This window comes from Aptenodytes patagonicus, chromosome 17 (genome assembly GCF_965638725.1).
Source record: "Aptenodytes patagonicus chromosome 17, bAptPat1.pri.cur, whole genome shotgun sequence".
In the NCBI taxonomy this organism is placed as follows: Eukaryota; Metazoa; Chordata; class Aves; order Sphenisciformes; family Spheniscidae; genus Aptenodytes; species Aptenodytes patagonicus.
The window spans coordinates 1,259,592-1,278,290 of NC_134965.1; the positions used below are offsets into that span (position 1 = coordinate 1,259,592).

Consider the following 18,699-nt stretch of genomic DNA (forward strand, 5'->3'; position numbering starts at 1 on the left):
CCTGTGCTCAGGATTGCTGGCGCAGATCTCAGGGGGCACCATGGGGTGCATGATGTGGCTCATCCTCTCTGTGCTGGGAAAAATGAGTTTATCCCCAGCTTGGAGGCTGTTTGGCTGCTTCAGAGACTGGAACGTCGGCACCCCCCAGCTGCCAACTCTGCCCGTCCTTCGGGGTGGCTTTTGGGATGGACCCTTCGGGGCTTTGTCCCCTGGGACATTTTATTTGGGGCAGTTGCGAGGTGCTCCACTCTGGCTGGCATTCTTCTGCCCAGTCTCCGCGCTGGGAAGGCCCCAAAACTGGACCCGTTGCAACAGAAAGAGCTAAAAATAGCGGTTCTCACGGCGGATGCAGAAAAGCATCCGAACATGCAGCCTCTGAACCTGCCAGCAGCCAAGGACGGGGCCGACCCCCCAGCCCCGTCCTATGCCCAGTAGACACCCTGTGTCCTCTACGACCCCAAATCTTCCCCCACTGAACCCCCCCTCCTTTGAACCCCCCCCCCCCCCCCCGGTGCAACCAAAGCCACCAGGACCCGCCTTGATGCTGGGGCAATGCTGGGTGCAGGCAGGGGGGGAGCAGGCAGCCCCCCCTGGGTGCGGGCAACGAGGAGGCAAGGGGTTAACCTCCCCGCGCCCGCCGGATGCAGCATCCTGGGCTGGGCTCTTTCCATCTTGTTTTGGTTTGGAGGAATAAAAGCTTTGGCAGCGTCGTAGCCACTTCCCAAAATAACTCAGCCTCCCATGGTAATTATAGAGCTCTGGTCCCCGGTAGCGGCTCGCGGTGGCTTCTCAGCCCTGCCGTGCCAGGACCTGATAACGCTGCTGCCAGCTGGGGCGAGGGAGGTCTGGGGTGCCTCAGGGACCTCAGGGACCTCAAGCGGCTCCGGCCTCCCTCTGTGCCACCGTCGCTCCCCTTGCATCATCCCCCCGGCCAAGAAAAATGCAGCCCCTTGCATCCTCCCTGCCACTCCGCAGCTGATCCCTTCAGCTTTTAATGCTCTATTTAAAGCCCGGGCTGCAGCTCGCCGGCCTCTGTGGGCACCGGGCTCCTGGAGCCAGGCCCTGGCAAGCCGGCAGCTGCTCCAGGCTGTGCCCGCCGGCATGGCTGAGAACACCCAGCTCATCTCAGCAGTGCCCGGCCTGCCCTCCCGTGTCCCTTGGGGCTCAGCGCTGCTCCTTGAAGGGCAGGGAGAGACGGGGCTGAGCTCCTGGAGCACTCGAGCCTGTAATCCCCAGTAATCTCAGAGGAAAGCGCTTGCTGCAAGGGATTAGAGATGCAAACAGCCACCCTCACCTACCTGCCCCTGCCTGCTCCCCTGCCTGCGGCGCTGCCTGCAGCCCCCTGGCCAGCAGCGGGCGAGGAAGGGCTGCCAGGCGAGCGGGCTCGCTGCCTGGCCGCCCCAGGTGGATGGTGTCCGGGTGGCCACCGGGGCTCCCCCACGCCGCGTTGAGCCTGCGTCGGTTATTTATGGGAGTAAAGGGAAGGCGGAGCCATCTGGCCGCAGCCTGGCCCCGTAACATGGGGGGACACGAGGCTGTGGGTGGTGACAAGGTTGGGGACAAGGCTGGGATTGTCCCTGCAGAATCACCCAGCCTCGGTGGGAGTCTCTGTGCAGGGCTGGATCCGTCTTTTCCTGCTGGGAAATTACCACCAGCTTCATCTTATGGGTAGGGAAACTGAGGCAGGGAGGAGCTGCCCACAAGAGGGATGCTCTGGGGATGTGTGTGGCCTTGCCGCCCCCCCGGCATGGGGTGCATTTGGGGGGGACAAGGATAGCCCCGGTGGGCGGCTGGACCGGGAGGCTTAAAGTTGGGGATGGCCGAGCCTCTGCCAGCTGCTCGCTGTGGGGAACAGCCGCTGCCGGCCAAGACTCCCCCGGCCCCTTTCATGGCCGGGAACACAAACGCCCCACACCGCCCCGGCCGGCTGTGCCAGCGTCCTCCCCTGCCCTCGGTGGGGACGGGGGGGGATACAGCCACGTGCCACTGGCACTCGCTGCCTTTGAAAGCACAGGCCTGGGGCCGGGGGCGTGCTGGGAAGGGGCTGCAACCCCTGGCATAGGATGGGGATGGGGACGGGGACGCAGCCCGCGGGGTTGCTGGTTCCCCCCGCCAGATTTCCAGCCTGCCAGCCAGTCGCAGCCGAGCCAAGGCAGGGCCACGGGCAGGACTGCCCGGCATCAGCCCTGGGAAAGGCTCCGGGAGGGGGAGGCAGGCTGGGATTTTGCAGAGGGAGCACCGGGAAAGACTGGGATCCGGTGCCCCCTGCCCAGTGCAGTCCCCAGTACCTGGCACGTGGTGCCCGATGTGCGACGTGTGGTGCCAGCGCATTTGCCTGGTGCTCAGTGCCTGGTGCATGGTTCCCAGTACCCAGCACCCACTAACTGGGACCCAGTGCCCCCAGTACCCAGTGGCTGGTGTGCAGCGACTAGTGCCTCCTGCCCAATGCTTGGTACCTGCCGAGCAATGCCTGGTACTGGTGCCCGCTGCCGGGAGGTCACTCCCTGGTGCTGTTCCCTCTCACCTGTACCAGTACCCGGTGCTGGGGCCTTGTACCCGCTGGCTGATGCCAATGCCAGGACCCTGCACCTGGTGCACGGTGCACCGTGCTGGTGCCCCGTACCGGGTACCCAGTGCCAATGCCCTGTACCCAGTGCCGGTGCCCTGCAGCCGGCACCCTGCGGCAGTGCCCTCTACCTGGTGCCGGTTCCCTGTACTTGGTGCCGGTGCCCTGTACCCGGTGCCCCGTACCAAGGCCCTGGTGCTGCTGCCCCATACCCCACGCCTGGTGCCGGTGTCCCGCTGCCGATGCTGAGCCCCGCGCCCGGTGCCGCTGCCTCGTACCGCTGCCCCGTGCCCGGTGCGCAGCGCCCGGTGCCTGCTGCGTGATGCCAGCGCCGGGTGCCGGTGCCAGAGCCGGTGCCCGGTGTACGGTGCCCGGTGTACGGTGCCCGGTCCCGCTGAACGGTTGCTGGTGCCCGGTGGCCGGTTCTGGGTGCTGACCCCGGTGCCGGTGGTGCCGAGCGGCCGGCCCGGCCCCGCCCCGCCCCGCCCGCCGCCCGCCCCGCCCCGGGCCGCCCCCGCCCCCGCCGGCTGCTATTTCTGCTAATCCCGGCGGCGGGGCCCGGCCTCGGCAGCCGCCGCTCCCGGACGGCGCCCGGCGCCGCAGCCATGGTAAGGCCGGCGGCGGCGGCGGGTTGTGGGGGGGGGACGGACACCGGGCCGGGCTGCACCGCACCGCACCGGGGGGCCGGGCCCTCTCCCGCATCCCGGTGCCCTCCGTGAAGGTGACGGTGCGGCGGGGGCGGAGCGGGCCGGTGCCGCAGCGGGGCGGGGGGGGGGGGGGGCACGGGCAGCACCTGCCCGGTCCCGGCGGGCAGCAGCCGGGCAGCGTGTCCCGGGACCGGGCTTGGGGGAGGTGGGGGGGGGTTTACAACGGGACCTCCTGCGCGCCGTCCCTCACCGTGGCGTTCGGGGCGGGCGCCTCCCGGAAAGGCGACGCTGCCTCCGAGCGGCACCTGCGTATCCCCGCGACCTGCGGCACCCCCGGGGTGCCCCTGCGTGGGCGGGGGGGGGGGGCTGCTCTCGGGTGGCTCCGGGCGGAGCATCGGTCACCCAGCCGTGCCTTTGGCGGGTCCCCCGGGCTGCGGTCCCGGTGGCGCTGCCAGGCTGACCAGGCCCTCCTGCGGGGACCGTCGCGCACGCCTGGAGCCTAGCTGCACTTTGGAGCCGTCTCTGCAGTTACCGGCAAGGTCCGGAGCCGCCAACAGCCTTCTCAGCTCGGCGGGAGCCTGTCCTGCATCGCTTGTCCTGCCTCACCCCTCTTGGGTGGTGGCAAGTCACCAGGAGTCACTCGTCAGGGCCACGTCCCCATGGGGACCTCGAGGCACTCGCCATGCCCAGGGTGGGGATGGAGATGGAGGGTCGTGGCCATGGCTTGCATAGCACCAGGGTTGCGGCTGCTTGGACAACCGCCCTTGGTGGGGACAATCGCGGCCGTCCTTCCCCGGCAGCCGCCGTGGGAACAGGACCGGCACATTCCTCCGGAGCGGGATGCAGTGAAACCAGATAGGAGGGTGGCTGGTGGAGCATGTCGCAACTGGCTCCAGCGAGTGCCTTCCCGAAAGGCTCCAAAATGTGGCTTTGGGGATGGACAGATCCAGGCTTGGAAACATCTGGGGGGGAGGACAACAGCGGCAGCTGGGTACCAGGGAGGAGCTGGGCTCTCTTGTTCATGCATGTGGGGTGAGCTGGGGCTGGAGGCGTGTGTGGGTGCATCCAGAAGGACCCATGGAGGTGGAGCCGATGCCCCCTGACGCTGGTGCCATATCCCTCTGTCCCCAAAGTGGTCCATGGCTCGCCCAGAGAAGCGGGATGAGCAGTGGTCCCCCTCGACCTCTGCTCCCGGCTCTTAGTGGGCTGGATCTTCTCGCCCATCCCCACGTGCTGAGACGCCGCCTTCTTTCCAGCCCGGACAGGTCCCGGGAAACTGTCACTTCCCGGCTCGCGGGGAGCCACCGCGCATGGTCCCATCCCGGGGTCCCCATGCGGGCACTCGCAGGTCCTTCAAGCTGGAGGATTCCCTGCAGGAAAGGGGCTGGAGCTGCTGCACTGAGGGATGTGTCAGAAAGGCTCTCGTCCCGTGTGCTCGCCCGCCTGGTGCTGACACCCTGCCCAGACTGGGTGACCCGTGCCGCCGCCTGCCCCTGCGTCCACAGGGTGCCCAGCACCCTGCCCCTGTTAAAGCTGTTGGGAAACTCAGTTTCAAACTCATCCCAACTGGGATGCTGCCAGCGGGGTGGGAGGGGAGAGCTGGGGGGGAAGAAACTGTGATTACAGCACGCCGGCGGGAGCGTCCTGTGCATCTGGAGGCAGGTCGGAGCAGGCGCAGCCCAGGTGCTGGCTGCCCTGGGGAAGAGCCGGGCTCCCCGGGCTGGTCCCGGCAAAGCTGGGCTTCGGCGGGGGCCACTGTGCCCTTGTCCCACGTGGGGCTTGTGCCTTTGAGACAGGTTGTTTGTGTCTCGGATGCTCGGCCGTCGCGCTGCAGTGGAGTGGCGCGTGCTATGCCATGGGTGGCACATCTGGATGCCACCTTTAGGGAGGCTGGGGACGCCTCGGCCAGCCTGGGCATGGGGACAGCACATCGCCAGGATGTCGCCTTCCTTTTCCCTACAGAAACAGGCCGGGAAAACACATCCCATGGGAACGTGGTGCCAGGCAGAAAGATGCTAACGGGCAGCCGGTGGCTTTCCCAGCTCAGGCTTTGCCCGCTGTCCCCGTGCCCCGCTGTGCCACAACCCTCGGGCTGTCACCGTGCAGGGAAGGTGCGATGCAGCATGACAGGTGGGGACAGGGCAGCGCGAGTGCCACCTCACTGGAGCTGCTGGGCCGGTGATAGCCCCAGCGCCGAGTGCCGGCTTGCGCACAGCCGGGTGTGTAATCCGCTTATGGGGGCACCAGTGCAGCCCCAGGCTCTCGCTGCGGTAAATCCCCGCTCCTGCCGGGAGTGTGGATGGTTTTCCGTCCTCACTGTGGGGTGGGACGGTTGGAAAAGGAAAGTCCTTTGCCTGTTGGAAAAGGACCTGGGGGTGCTGGTCGACAGCCGGCTGAACATGAGCCGGCAGTGTGCCCAGGCGGCCAAGAAGGCCAATGGCATCCTGGCCTGTATCAGAAATAGTGTGGCCAGCAGGAGTAGGGCAGTGATCGTCCCCGTGTACTCGGCCCTGGTGAGGCCGCACCTCGAATACTGTGTTCAGTTTTGGGCCCCTCACTACAAGAAGGACATTGAGGTGCTGGAGCGTGTCCAGAGAAGGGCAACGAGGCTGGTGAAGGGTCTGGAGAACAAGTCTGATGAGGAGCGGCTGAGGGACCTGGGCTTGTTTAGCCTGGAGAAAAGGAGGCTGAGGGGAGACCTCATCGCTCTCTACAACCACCTGAAAGGAGGTTGTAGCGAGGTGGGTGTTGGTCTCTTCTCCCAAGTAACAAGCGATAGGACGAGAGGAAATGGCCTCAAGTTGCGCCAGGGGAGGTTTAGATTGGATGTAAGGAAAAATTTCTTCACTGAAAGAGTGGTTAAACCTTGGAACAGGCTGCCCAGGGAAGTGGTTGAGTCCCCATCCCTGGAGGTATTTAAAAGACGCGTAGATGAGGCGCTTAGGGACATGGTTTAGTGGGTGGTGGTGTTGGGTCGATGGTTGGACTCGATGATCTTGGAGGTCTTTTCCAACCTCAATGATTCTATGATTCTATGAAAGCGGTGGGTGTTGTAGGAGAGCTGTGCTACACCAGGCAGGGGGGGTTTTGGGAGTGAGGGGCACCGTTGACAGGGTGCAGAGCCTGGCCAGACTGGTGGGGTGGTGGTGGGGTGCTGCAGCCTGCGATGGGGGGGGGAAAGGGGCTGCAAAGCCATCGGGGAGGTGCAGTGTCAGCCAGGGATGGTGGCACTGCTCCCCTGGGACTGGGCAGAGCATGGATGGCTGGGGATGGTGGGGTCTCTGCCACTGGCGTTGCGTGGCCTTGAAGCTGGGTAGGGGGAGATCTGATGCTGGGGTTAGGAGCATGGCTGGGATCCAGATGGGCACAGAAGCATCCAGGCCCCTCTCCGCATCCGGCAAGCTCGCGGTTCATTGCACCTGTCCCGGCACCAGCCGATGCTTCAGGGCTTTTTAGTGCTTTCCTGGCAAACGCAGCCCTTCCGCGGCCGAGCAACCCCAGCTCCGTGCCTGAGCTGCTCTGATGCATCTCGACACGCATCAAGGTGAATCACTGTCCCGGGTGACGCCCAGCAGTGACAGCTCGGGTGCCCTCGATGCTACCCATGGCTCCTCCTGAGGCACCGTTAACCCTTTGCCTCCCCAAGGATGAGCTGGGGAAGCCGAGGCAGGACCACTGGAGCTCCTGCCAGGAAGCCCTGCGGTGGGCATCATCCCTGCTTCTCGCAGCCCACAGCTGGGTCCTTCCCAGCCGGACCCATCAGGTCCAGCCAGAGCAGCGACTTGGAACCGTGTGGGAAAGCTTTAATGGTCGGGTGCAAAAACGTTGAGTTTTCAAATAGGCTTTCATGGGAAATCAGGTTTCTCCCCCTGAAGAGGCTGGGGGGCCCTGCTGGGGCAGCTGTGGGGTGCTCCGGGGTTGGGAGTGGGAGAGTGTGCAACCCAGTGTGCAGCCAGGTTGGGGGAGTTTTTTGTCCTGGGATGGAGGTCTTTGCCAGGGCTGAATGTCCTCCTGGGCTGTAGCCAAGCTGTGTGCTCAGCCCAGGGGGGCTGGTGCTGGTGCTGCTGGTGGTGATGGTGGTGGTGGCCGTGCAGCCTGCCAGGACCTGCATTGCCACCTCCTTGGCCAACGATGCTTTGCTGGTCCTTCACATCTCAACGACCAGTCAAGAGCTGGGCTTGGCTCTGCCCTGGGGCTCCCTCTCCCCCCCGGCTGGTCCTGCCCCCCCGGCACCCGCAGGGGCCGTGCCTGGCTGCTGGGTGCCTGGCTGCTGGGTGCCGTGGGTGCCTGGGCCACGGTGCCTGCCCAGGGTGGAGTTATGCTAATGCTGCTCCCCATCCCTCGGCGCAGCAGCCGGTGCCACTCGGCATCCTCTCCCGGCCACGGGCGATGCCGGCTCTGCCATGGCCACCTGCCCCGAGCCGCAGCCTGGGCAAGAGGTACGGGGGCGCGTCCCTCCCCGGTGGGGCGAGAGAGGGGGGCAGACAGGGATGGGGGGACCCATAGCACCCTGGTGCTGCGGGGAGGTGCCACAGCCGATGCTCCGTCCCAGGGACAGCCTTGCTGGGGGATGCACTTGCTGCAGAACCCCCGATGATGCTGTGCAAACCCCCCCCTATGCCGCAGCATCACTGAGGCCATTGGCTTCTCTGGGGTGGGGGAACAAGGGGGAGCCCTAAAGGGCTGGAGCCCCATGGGATGGAGTGGCAGCGGGGCTGGGAGCACTTGGCAGTGGCGGCATCCTATCCCATCCCTGTGTGGCCCCTGGCCGGGCTGTGCTGTGGCGGGGGCTGGTGCTGAGCCCCCCCAGGTCAAGGTCGGTGAGGAAGAGTATGCTGTGGTCACACAGACCTGCTGAGCACTATTGACCCGCTGGGGGAGAGGGGAGAGCAGGGACCCCACAGCCCCCACTGTGGGGGCACCCACTGCCCCCCCAGCCTGGCACCGTGGCCCCCCCGTGCCAGTGGCCGCAGGGGTACCAGGGAGGGGGGGGCAGGAGTGTGAGTGTGCAGCCCCGGCAGCGCCGTGACCTTGTTTCCAGCCCACTAATTCGGTGCATCTCGCCTTGCCGCCGGCACAGCTGCCCTCCCCGCCGATGGAGCGGGGACACGGGATGGGGGTGGACACATGTCCCCATGGAGGGCTTTCACCTCGAGGCCCTGATCAGGGGGGGCACTGACCCCCAGGTGTGAGCCTGCAGGGTCGGGGGCTCCCCCAGCCCCTGTGTGCCCCCCATTTGGGGGTCTCCCTGCCCACGGGGCTGGGCTGTCCTGGCAGTTGCCATGGCAGGGCATCAGGGACCCTGGTGCCTGCTGGCAGGAGGGCTTGGTCCCGCGGGAGCTGCTGCCGGACATGCCCTTGGGAATGCGTCTCCTCCCGCCAGCGCTTGTAAACAGGATGTGGAGCCGTCCCAGTCCCGGCATCCCTGTCCCTCATCCCAGCCCCGCCACCCCACGGGGCCACCAGCTTAGGGGCCGCTGCGCCCGGTGCCCCCGGCCCCTGCCTGGGCCTGCTGCCTGCACCAGCTCCAGGAGGGGCAGAGCCAGGGCCAGGGGGTGTCCGGGTCCCGGTGCGTGCGAGGATGTGGCCTGAGCGTGCCCATGGGGTTCGTAGCCCCTTTGCACGACAGGTTGTGTTGCCCTGAGCCCTTTGCACGTGGGGTTGGTGATGGCTGTGGGTCAGGTCTCCCGCCCTGGCTGTCCCCTGGGACTGCAGGGATGGGAACCCCTTGTGCCATCACCCACGCTGGGACCCTGCGAGCGGGCAGGCAGGGGGCACAGGCAGACCCCTGCCCACCATTTGCCTCCCCGCTGGGTCCGGCCCCACTGCCAGCTCCTCTGCCGCTGCTGTTCATCTCTTCTTGGTGTCTCTCCCTCCCCCCCGGTGCCCCCTCCCTGTCCTCCCGGCAGGCCATGGGGTGCGTGGGGGTCCTGGGTACCCCAGAAGACCCTGAGGAGTGGCGGGGTGCTCAGGGGGAAGGTACCAGTCCCTCTCCCCCGGAGTGCCAGGAGCTGACTGCTGTCCCCGTGCCGCAAGCTGTAAGAGCCCGGGGTGCATGGGACTATGGCTGTCCCTGCTGCCATCCCCATGGCTGTCCCCAGGGTGGTGGCCGGTCCCCTGGGGTGGCTGCACCCCCCCTCTTCTCCCATCCCTGCCATCCTTGGGGTGCATGTGTCTGGCTGCTGTGGCGTGGGGGCTCGTGATGCCGAGTTGGGTAATGCCACCTCAGGCTGGCACTGCCACCATTGGTGTCACCTCCTCCCTTGGTCCCCAGATAAAGCGTTTCCTGAAGGAGGACTCAGAGGAGGCTGAGCTGACCCAGCTCCTGTGGGATTGCCCACCAGCTGACAGCCCCAGGAAGGTGGAGCCCCCGGAGAGCCGTCGGGAGCCCGGCCACCCCCTCTGCGGCATGGGCAGGGTCCCCCCTGATGAACCCGCCGACGAGAGGGACGCCAAGATCTTCTCCCGGTCTCGGCCCTTGGATTTCCAGCAGCACATCGCTGCCCCCCCACCCCCCAGCCCCAGCCGCCCGCGGAGCCCCTGGGGGCAGCTGGACCCCTACGACTCCTCCGAGGTGCAAGATGCGTCTGCGGGGGGTGGGGGGGGGGCACAGGGTGAGGGGTTGCAGGAGTCACGGCAGAGGATGCTCCCACCCTCCAAACCCAAGGGGTTTGGGCAGCCGTGGCTGCATCCTGTGGTGCTCCAACCCTGGGGGGACCACTCTGGGAGGGGGGGAGGAAAGGGGGTGGCCTCCTGGGGTGGGTGGGATGGTGGCATCCTCTGTCCCACATCCCCTCTGCCCGCAGGATGACAAGGAGTACGTGGGCTTCGCCACGCTGCCCAACCAGGTCCATCGGAAGTCAGTGAAGAAGGGCTTTGACTTCACCCTCATGGTGGCAGGTATGGGGCGGGCCGAGCCTGGCATGGGGATGCTGACCCCACCATGACACACACACCCCCCACACCCAAAGCCGTGGCGGGGGGGTGGTACCGGCTGCCCCCCCTCACCCTTGTGCCCCTGTCCCAGGGGAATCCGGGCTGGGCAAGTCCACCCTGGTCAACAGCCTCTTCCTGACGGACATGTACAGAGACCGCAAGCTGCTGAACGCCGAAGGTGAGGGGGGACGGTCCCAGCGATGGGGTGTCCTGGGTGTCCCAGGGCGGTGGCAGAGCCATGCGCCACTCCCGGGGGGCTGCAGCCCCTCTCCCTGCCCAGCCGGGCTCCTCCGGGTCTCACGTGAAGCCATGTGCGGCACGTTGCTAGCTGCCCACCAGGGCTGGGGGCCGCTCCAAGGCAGCGAGGACCCCCCCTGCCCGGCACAAGGACCCCCTGCGGGGCCTTTGTCCCCGCTGGGAAAACAAGCCCCAGCTTGTTGGGGATCGGCTGGAGCTGCAGCAAATCCGGGAGGCTGTGGGCAGTCGGGGTCCAGGGCACAGTGCTGGTTCAGCTGCAGCCGGTTTGTGAATTAAAATCGCCCAAACTTGCCCAAATCCCCAGGGGTTCGAGGCGGTTGTTTGATTTGTTTTGAGGCGGTTGTTTGATTTGTTTCCGTTGCTCGGAGCAAAAGCCAAAATGCGTGTGGCCACACGCGCACGATGCAACGGGAACGTCCTTGGGGACGCAGGGACATGGAGGGATCCTGGGGGTAGAGAGGGGCACGCACAGCCCCGGAGCTGTGGGGTCACACGTGGGGGTACAGGGAGCTGCAAATGCTCCCGCAGCGATGCCTGGCCCCAGCAGACCCCCGTGCTGCTGGAGCTGGGCTGTCACGGGGTGGCGGTGGCACAGCCACCGAGGGAGGGGTGCACATCCATGCCGGCATGGCGGGAGGCTGTGGCATGGAGCATCCCATCTTGGTGCTGGACCCTGGCGCTTGCGGGAGCTGATCCTGCAAAGCCACCCCAGCCCCCCAGGATGGAGGGTGACACCCGGGGGCTGCAGCATCTCCCCGTGTCACCCCCATTGTCTCTTGCCCGGGGCGTCCCCCGCCGTCTCCGTGTTTCCTGCTGCTGCAGAGCGCATCACGCAGACGGTGGAGATCACCAAGCATGTGGTGGACATCGAGGAGAAGGGTGTCAAGCTGCGCCTGACCATTGTGGACACACCGGGCTTTGGTGACGCCGTCAACAACACCGAGTGGTGCGTCCCATGGAGAGGTGGTAGCGGGGTCTCCCCGGGGCTGGGCAGCTCTGCCATGGGTGCCAGAGGCTCCGAGGGTGGGATGCCCACGGCTCCTCCGGGTGGGATGCTAAAGCCATGAGAAGTGTTGAGCTGGGGATCCAGGGAAAGCCCGGGGTCCTGCAGGGGACTCCGATGGTCACCTCCTTGTCCCTGCAGCTGGAAGCCGGTGGCCGACTACATCGACCAGCAGTTCGAGCAGTATTTCCGCGACGAAAGTGGCCTCAACCGGAAAAACATCCAGGACAACCGCGTCCACTGCTGCATCTACTTCATCTCGCCCTTTGGCCATGGGTACGGGCCCTGCCTGCGCTGCCGGGAGGGGGGGGTGCTGGGAAGGGGCTTGGTAGGACGGCGCTCACCGGGATCCCCCCCGCAGGCTCCGGCCCCTGGACGTGGAGTTCATGAGAGCCCTGCACCAGCGGGTGAACATCGTGCCTGTGCTGGCCAAGGCTGACACCCTGACCCCCACCGAGGTGGAGCGCATGAAGAACAAGGTGAGGGGAGGTCGGCCCAGCCTGGAGCCATCCCCACAGGTCCCTGGGGATGGGGGTGCCCTGGGGGCTGGGGTCTCCGCTTGGCGGGGGGCTGTCTCCATCCCCTGCCTGGACTTAGCATGGAGGATGCTCCATGGCACGCAGCACTGTAGAGGACATGTTGCCCACATGGCCACCAAGGACACATCTCCCTGGTGCTCAGCTGGGCACTGGAAGGGTCTGGGGGGTGGTGGTGTCCATGACATCTAGTCTGGGGGGGACAGGCTTTTGTGGGTCCTTGGGGGACACCAGTGCTGTGTGGCGCTTCCCACTGCCTTTCCGAGGGCCAGAGCCCTGCCCTCAGTGGGGCTGTCTGCCTCCAGATCCGGGAGGAGATCGACCACTATGGCATCCGCATCTACCAGTTCCCTGAGTGCGACTCGGATGAGGACGAGGAGTTCAAGCTGCAGGACCAGGCGCTAAAGGTGGGTCTGGCTCCTCCAGCTCCATCCTTGGAGGGGCAGAGTGCCGTGGCCGGTTGGACATGTCATTCTGGGGTACCCTTAGGACTCTTTGGGGCAACGCAAGCTCTCCGGCAGCCCCAGCATGGTGGGGTTGGTACATATCGCACTACCTGGACGCATCACCAAGACCCCACAGGTGCCACCTGTAGCTCGATGGGATGGAGCTGGGGTGGAGAAACCCATGCCATGACTGCTGCCATCCCACCTGGGGCTCTCTGTAGCTGGGGCTCTGGGATATCTTGGCAAATGGGTGCTGGATACGGCCGAGGAGACGCATGTGGAGGGATGTGGGCCATGGTGGGCAGGGCCGAGCCCTGCTAACCCCCATCATCCTCTTGTAGGAGAGCATCCCCTTCGCCGTCATCGGCAGCAACACGGTCGTGGAGGCCAAAGGCCGGCGCGTCCGCGGGCGCCTCTACCCCTGGGGCATCGTGGAAGGTAATGCTGGGCTGTGTCCCTGGCGTCCCACTGGCCTTTTGGGGACAGGCACATCGCGCACCCCATCTCTGTGCTGCTCAGCCCTAGGGGGGTTTGGGGGGATGCGGGGGGCTGGCTGTGGCCCCCTGACCTCGGGCTCCCCCGCAGTGGAGAACCCGTCCCACTGTGACTTCGTGAAGCTGCGGACGATGCTGGTGAGGACCCACATGCAGGACCTCAAGGACGTGACGCGGGAAACCCACTACGAGAACTACCGCACGCAGTGCATCCAGAGCATGACCCGCATGGTGGTGAAGGAGAGGAACCGCAAGTATGGGGCCGGGAGTGGGGTGCGGGGAGGGGGGGCATCTCCTCTCTTTTGGGTGACCCCAGCCCATTGCAAGTGGTGATCTCGGGGGGGGGGGGGGGGGAATTGGGGTTGTGTGCGGGTCCATGCTGGGTAGTGTGGTGGGCTGGGCAAGGAAGTCTCGGCAGAGTGGTGGGGAGCCCCAGTGTGGTGGGGGACCCTTCCTGTGCCATTGGGCTGGGGTTGGCTGGGGGGGGATGCTCCGGCAGCAAGGGGGACACTGCCTCCTCCCAAGGCTGGGTCTGTCTTAGGGGGGATGCTCCAGCAGCGAGGGGGACCCTATGTCCCCCCAGGGCTGGGGCTGGTGGGGGGCAGGTATGCTCCAGCAGCAAGGGGGACCATATGGTCCCCCCTGGGCTTGGGTGTGTCTCGGGGGATGCTTCGGCAACAAGGGAGACCCTGCATCCCTGCAGGCTCCAGGGCCAGAGCAGAAGCCAAGCAAGCAGCTGGTGCTGGGGCTCTGCTGCCGGTACCAGCCGGATTCATGGCACTCGCATCCCCTTTAGCCACCCCAAGATGCTGGGGGGAGCCCCCTACAGCAGGGTCCCTGGTGGGACCCTCCAGCCAGGGGGCTGGAGTGGTGCGGGAGCAAGCGGAGGCTCTGGGGGGCCAAAGCAGCAGTGCCAGTGCGGGGTGCTGGCGGTGGCTATAGGCGCTTCTAAGCTGGTCTCTCCATACGCGCCGCCGGAGAAGGCGGCATCCTTCCGCACTGAGGCTGTGCTGCGCCGACTGCTCTGCCGACTGAGCCAGGATCTGGCCGGGGCCGTGCTTGGCCACCGCCGTCCTCCTACCCCTGCCCGTCCCCCTGACCCCTATATAAAGTACTTGCTGGTATCCAACCCTGTCTCAGTCCTTCTGTGCCCGTGCAAGGGCCAGGCAGCCGCTCTCAGGGAGAGCCGGCCCCGTGGCCACCCACCCGTTGCCCACACAAGTTGCCCTCGGGGTGCCGGCACCATCGGCGGTGCCAGGAGGACGCCGTGTGCTGGTGGCATCTCCCCAGCTCACGCTGGCAAAGTGGGGTTGGGAAGAGGTGTCACGGTTTGGTGGTACCCAGCTCTTCCCAGCCAAAGGCTGCCCAAGGGAAGGGCTGCAGGGCGGGCACCCCCATCATACTGCCCTCTCAGGGGGATACGATTTTTGGGGTGCAGGAGGCAGCGGTAGACAGTCTTTCCTGGGCTGGTGAAGCTGCTTGCCCCGTTGCCGGTGTCCAGCTCAAGCCTTGTCTTGCTGCCAGGGATGGAAGGAGCTTGATGTGCTCCCCCCTGGGTCCCCCCACAGTGAGGAGCCATGACAACAGGCAGCGACTTCCAAAGCGGCTCAAAACGTGGCCAAAACCCATCCCTTGCTGTGGCACGCTGGCACAGCCCCCCCGGCACAACGGGACCCTGCAGGGCAGGGGTGGCCCAGCCTGCCCATGCAATATCCGCCGTGTCCATCACCCCTCTGCATGCGGAGGGGCTGCACCGGCGGTGGCACGTGGCGGTGGCACGTGGCGGCATGCGTGACCCCTGCCACCCGTGGTGGTGGTGTTCCAGCTATGTCATCACCCGCTGGGGTAGCACGTGGCATCCACAGGGACCCGGCCAGGAGAGCTGTTCCCTCCCCATTGCCATTGGCATGGGAGAAGCCATCGATTCGGCTGGCCGCAGTCCTGTGCGGTGGGGTGGCCCCAGGGGGATGCCCACAGCTCCCTCCAGCAGGAATGGGCTTGAACAGGAGCTGATGCTCCGGAAAAGGGGCGTGGAGCGGGGTGCAGCGGGGTGCCCGGGGAGCCCGTCCTGCAGTGGGGCTGCAGCTGTGGGAGAGAAGGGAGATGCTGAGTTTAAGATGTTTTAAAGCAGCGAGGAGAGCCCAACCCCAGCTCGAGGCACCCAGCAGGATGCCTCCCAAAATGTGAAAACGTGGAGAAAGCCAGGCAAGGCTCTGTGCCCTGGGGGGTCCCTGGCACCCCTTGCTGTGGTGGTGCCTCCCTGGGTCCCCCCCCAGACTGGTGCATGGCAGGTTGGGGGGTGCTGAGGTTTGGGGGGATGCCTGGAGCTGCTCATATCCCCCCCTGCCTGGAAAAAGGTCCAGTGCGATGCTGGCCAGGGGGGCTCAGGGTCTGTGCGGGCGGGTGCCAGGTACCTGCAAGTTTGGGGGTCTCTGGGGCTGCTGCACCCATGGGGGAATGTCCCCCATGGGGGGCTGGCAGGGCTGTGGCAGCATCCTCACCTCCTCTCTCTGCCCGCAGCAAGCTGACACGGGAGAGCGGGACAGATTTCCCCATCCCCGTCATCCCCCCGGTGCCGGATGCGGAGACGGAGAAGCTCATCCGGGAGAAGGACGAGGAGGTGAGTGTTGGGGAGGGCTGAGCCCATCCTGATCAACAGCCCCCCCTCCCCCTGCCCTCAGCCGTGTCCCCAGCCCCAGCGATGGCACAGCGGCGAGGGGTCACCCTTCCTGCAGCATCCCAGCAGCTGCTGCTCCTCGGGCCAGGGTGCGGAGGTGTTGGAGGGGTATCAGAGGGTTCCCCCCCTGCCAGCCCACAGCTCTTGGTGATCCCAGTCTGCTTGGGATGCTTGACCCAAATATGCGTGCAAGGCAGCTGGCATGGCTGGGAGGTGCCAGTGCCCCCCCATGATCCCTGCTCTACTCCCTTCCAGCTGCGGCGGATGCAGGAGATGCTCCAGAAGATCCAGAAGCAGATGAAGGACTCGCACTAGCTCCCTCCTCCTCCTCCTCACCCCCCCCCCCCTCCGCCCCAGATCAGAAATGTTTACATCACGCTCCATCCTGCCCCGGCCCCACTGCGAGACTCAGTACCAACACCGCACCCGCCACCTTAAGCTGCTGCGGTATCGCCTTATCCAACCAGCCAGCGCCCATCCCACGGGGACAGCGAGGGGACAGGGCACCCAGCCTGGGCGTCCTCTGTCCTGGCCAGATTGCTGCCCCGGCCCCCCCCCGCAGGCTGGGGATAGCTTTGTCCCCCGAGCTTTGGCTTTTCCTGTTTTCCCCGCAGCTCTGGGGGAGGCCACCGGCCAGCCTGCTCCCCACGTCATGTCCCTTGTTCCCGTGTCACCCCTGGCTGCCTGCTTACAGCCTGTACGCTCGGACTGGCCCTGTCTTAGGGGAAGAGGAAAGGGGGGGGACCAGTCCCAGCTACACCCCCCCCACACCCCCCACACCCCCCAGCTGCTCTGCGGTGGGGGACAGGGTCTCTCCCCCCCCCCCCCCGGGCCTTGGCTGGCACAGAGGGACAGCAGCTCCGGGGGCCACAGGTGACCAAGTGGATGGAGGGGCAGCCACCAGCCTGGCCAGGGTGGCAGCCGGCACTCAGACCCTTGGCTGCCTCTATGCCAGCACCGGCGTGAGGAGGGACCGAAGCTTGGCTGTGTCCAGCCCTGTGTCCTCAGCAGGGACCCTGTCCCCACCAAGCGTCGCCCCTTGGGAGCACACCGTGTCCCCGGGCGGTGGGGAGGGCCATGGCACAGGGACCATTAGGGAATCACAGTCCCTGGAGAAAGTCCCTTGACCCCAAATCAGAGGCCGGGTCCCCAGCCTGCCCCCTGCCCTTGATGTTGGCCCTGTAAAGCAATAATGGCTGTCCTGTGCCCATGGTGCTTCCTGACCTGCAGCAACAGCATCATCCCCCGCCGGCATTTTGGCCCCTGGTGCCACTTGCTTGTCTGTGGTGTCCCTGTGTGTCCCCAGGACGTCCCTGTCCCTGCTGCTTCCTGGCAGAGCATTACTGTGCGTCCCCGTGTGTCCCCTAAGGATGTCCACATCCATGTTGCTTCCCAGCAGAGCACTGCTGCATGTCTCCGTGTTCCTCCGTGATGTCCCCATCGGCGTTGCTGCCCTGCAGAGCGCTGCAGCGTGTCCCCCCCGCCCCAGGCTGTCCCCATCCACGTTGCTTTCCCACAGAGTACTATGTCGTGTCCCTGTGTCCCCCCGGATGTCCCCAGCCGTGTTGCTGCCCTGCAGAGCACTGTGTTGTGTCCCTGTATGCCCCAAGGATGTCCCCATCTGAGTTGCTTCCCGGCAAAGCACCGCTTCGTGTCCCCGGGGCGAGCCCTGGCCCCACCTCCCGGCTAGCAGCCGCAGGGCATCCCTGGGGAGATGGACCCGAGCAGCCCCCCAGCTCCCTGCTCCCCCTTGGGTACGGGGAAAGACGAAAGGGGACGGCGAGGCTCAGGGTGGAGGGAGAACTGGAAGCAGTGGGATCACTGGGAGCTTGCTGGCACAGGGACGTGTCCCCTCCCAGGCAGGGCCACCCGAGCCGGGGTCCCCTGGGCGGGATCACCCCTGGGCGAGGGGTTTGCATCCAGGCGGCTCGGCTGATGGGGGCTGCATCTGGCCAAGGCTTGGGGTGGGTGCTGCAGGGTGCTGGGGCAGTGTCTGGCATGTGCCACCCGTGTCCCCGTGCCAGCCAGAGGGACCCTTGGCCCCCACGGGCAGCACCCCGCGGGCTGTATTAGCGCTTTCCTTTTTTTAATCTCGCTATTTTCTTACAGAAGTACCTACCTTCGCATGACGGTGATAGAGGCATTTATTAAAGGATAAGCAGAGTATAGGTTTATAAATTCTTATAGAGCTAGTGGAAATATTTTTATCCCTCCACAACTGTTCTCAATAAATACGGCTGACCCGGCTTGTCTGCAACCCCGAGTCGCTTCTATGCAGGCGGTGGGCACCCCACGTCCCCGGGCAGGTAAGGACGGGGGCTGATGGTGCCCGGCCCCGTGGCCTCTTGCTCCTGGCTCCTGTTTCCCTGGCAAAGGCTCAAAATGGATATTGGGGGATTTGTGCTGCACCCACAGGGGCACCCAGCTTGGGGTGGGGTGGGAGCGCCCTGTGGGACCCAGCTCTGGGGATTGAGGGGGGACACAAGGACGAGGTCCCCCTGCCTGCTGCTGGCTTGTCCCCCTCTCACGTGCCCCCTTGGGGTCCCATGGCCCCGGGCACTGCTGGTGTTGGGGCCGTGATGGGAACTGGGGGGGACAGAGTGGGGAGCCTGAGCCGGGGGATGGAATTGCCCTCCACGCGCTGTCCCCGGGCATCCTTGCGTCCCCCACGGTGGGGTGAGCCCTGCTGGGAGACACCGCAGGCACTCGGCATGGCTGGGCCTCCCCTGCGAGTACCAGTGCCCAGTTACCCCAGCTTGGCTTCACCAGGAGCTGGCGGGGTAAAGGGGTAGGAGGGGTGGGCAGAGCGGCACCAGGGTGGATGAGCTGTGTCTCTACTTGCCTTCCAGTGGGCTTCATCAACCTGCACCCCGTTGTCCCTCCCTGCGCCCTGCTATCCTGTCCTGCACCCCACTACACTGCCCCTGCACCCCACTACACTGCCCCTGCACCCTGCAACCCCTCCCTGCGCCCTGCTATCCTCCACACAGTGCTGTTGGACCAATCCAGCACAGGGTGGGATCCCTGATGGCTCTCCCTGGCCCCCCCCCCCCCCCCAAATCCTGTTGTGAACCAGCAGATCCCAGCCCAGCCCAGCCCTGCTGTGCCTGGCAGGGGGGTGGCAGCAAGCCGGGGG

At 65.9% G+C, this 18,699-nt stretch overlaps 1 protein-coding gene across 1 annotated transcript; it reads left to right on the plus strand.

Annotated features, from left to right (window-relative positions):
* The first annotated feature begins 3,107 nt into the window (after positions 1-3,107).
* Positions 3,108-16,326, plus strand: SEPTIN4 (septin 4). Its single transcript, XM_076354583.1, has 12 exons — positions 3,108-3,174; positions 9,488-9,787; positions 10,020-10,113; positions 10,241-10,327; positions 11,230-11,353; positions 11,552-11,686; positions 11,772-11,889; positions 12,252-12,353; positions 12,734-12,830; positions 12,978-13,140; positions 15,407-15,506; positions 15,819-16,326. The coding sequence occupies exons 1-12, from the start codon at positions 3,172-3,174 to the stop codon at positions 15,876-15,878; spliced, it is 1,383 nt and encodes a 460-aa protein (XP_076210698.1). The 5' UTR covers positions 3,108-3,171; the 3' UTR covers positions 15,879-16,326.
* The last annotated feature ends 2,373 nt before the right edge of the window (positions 16,327-18,699 follow it).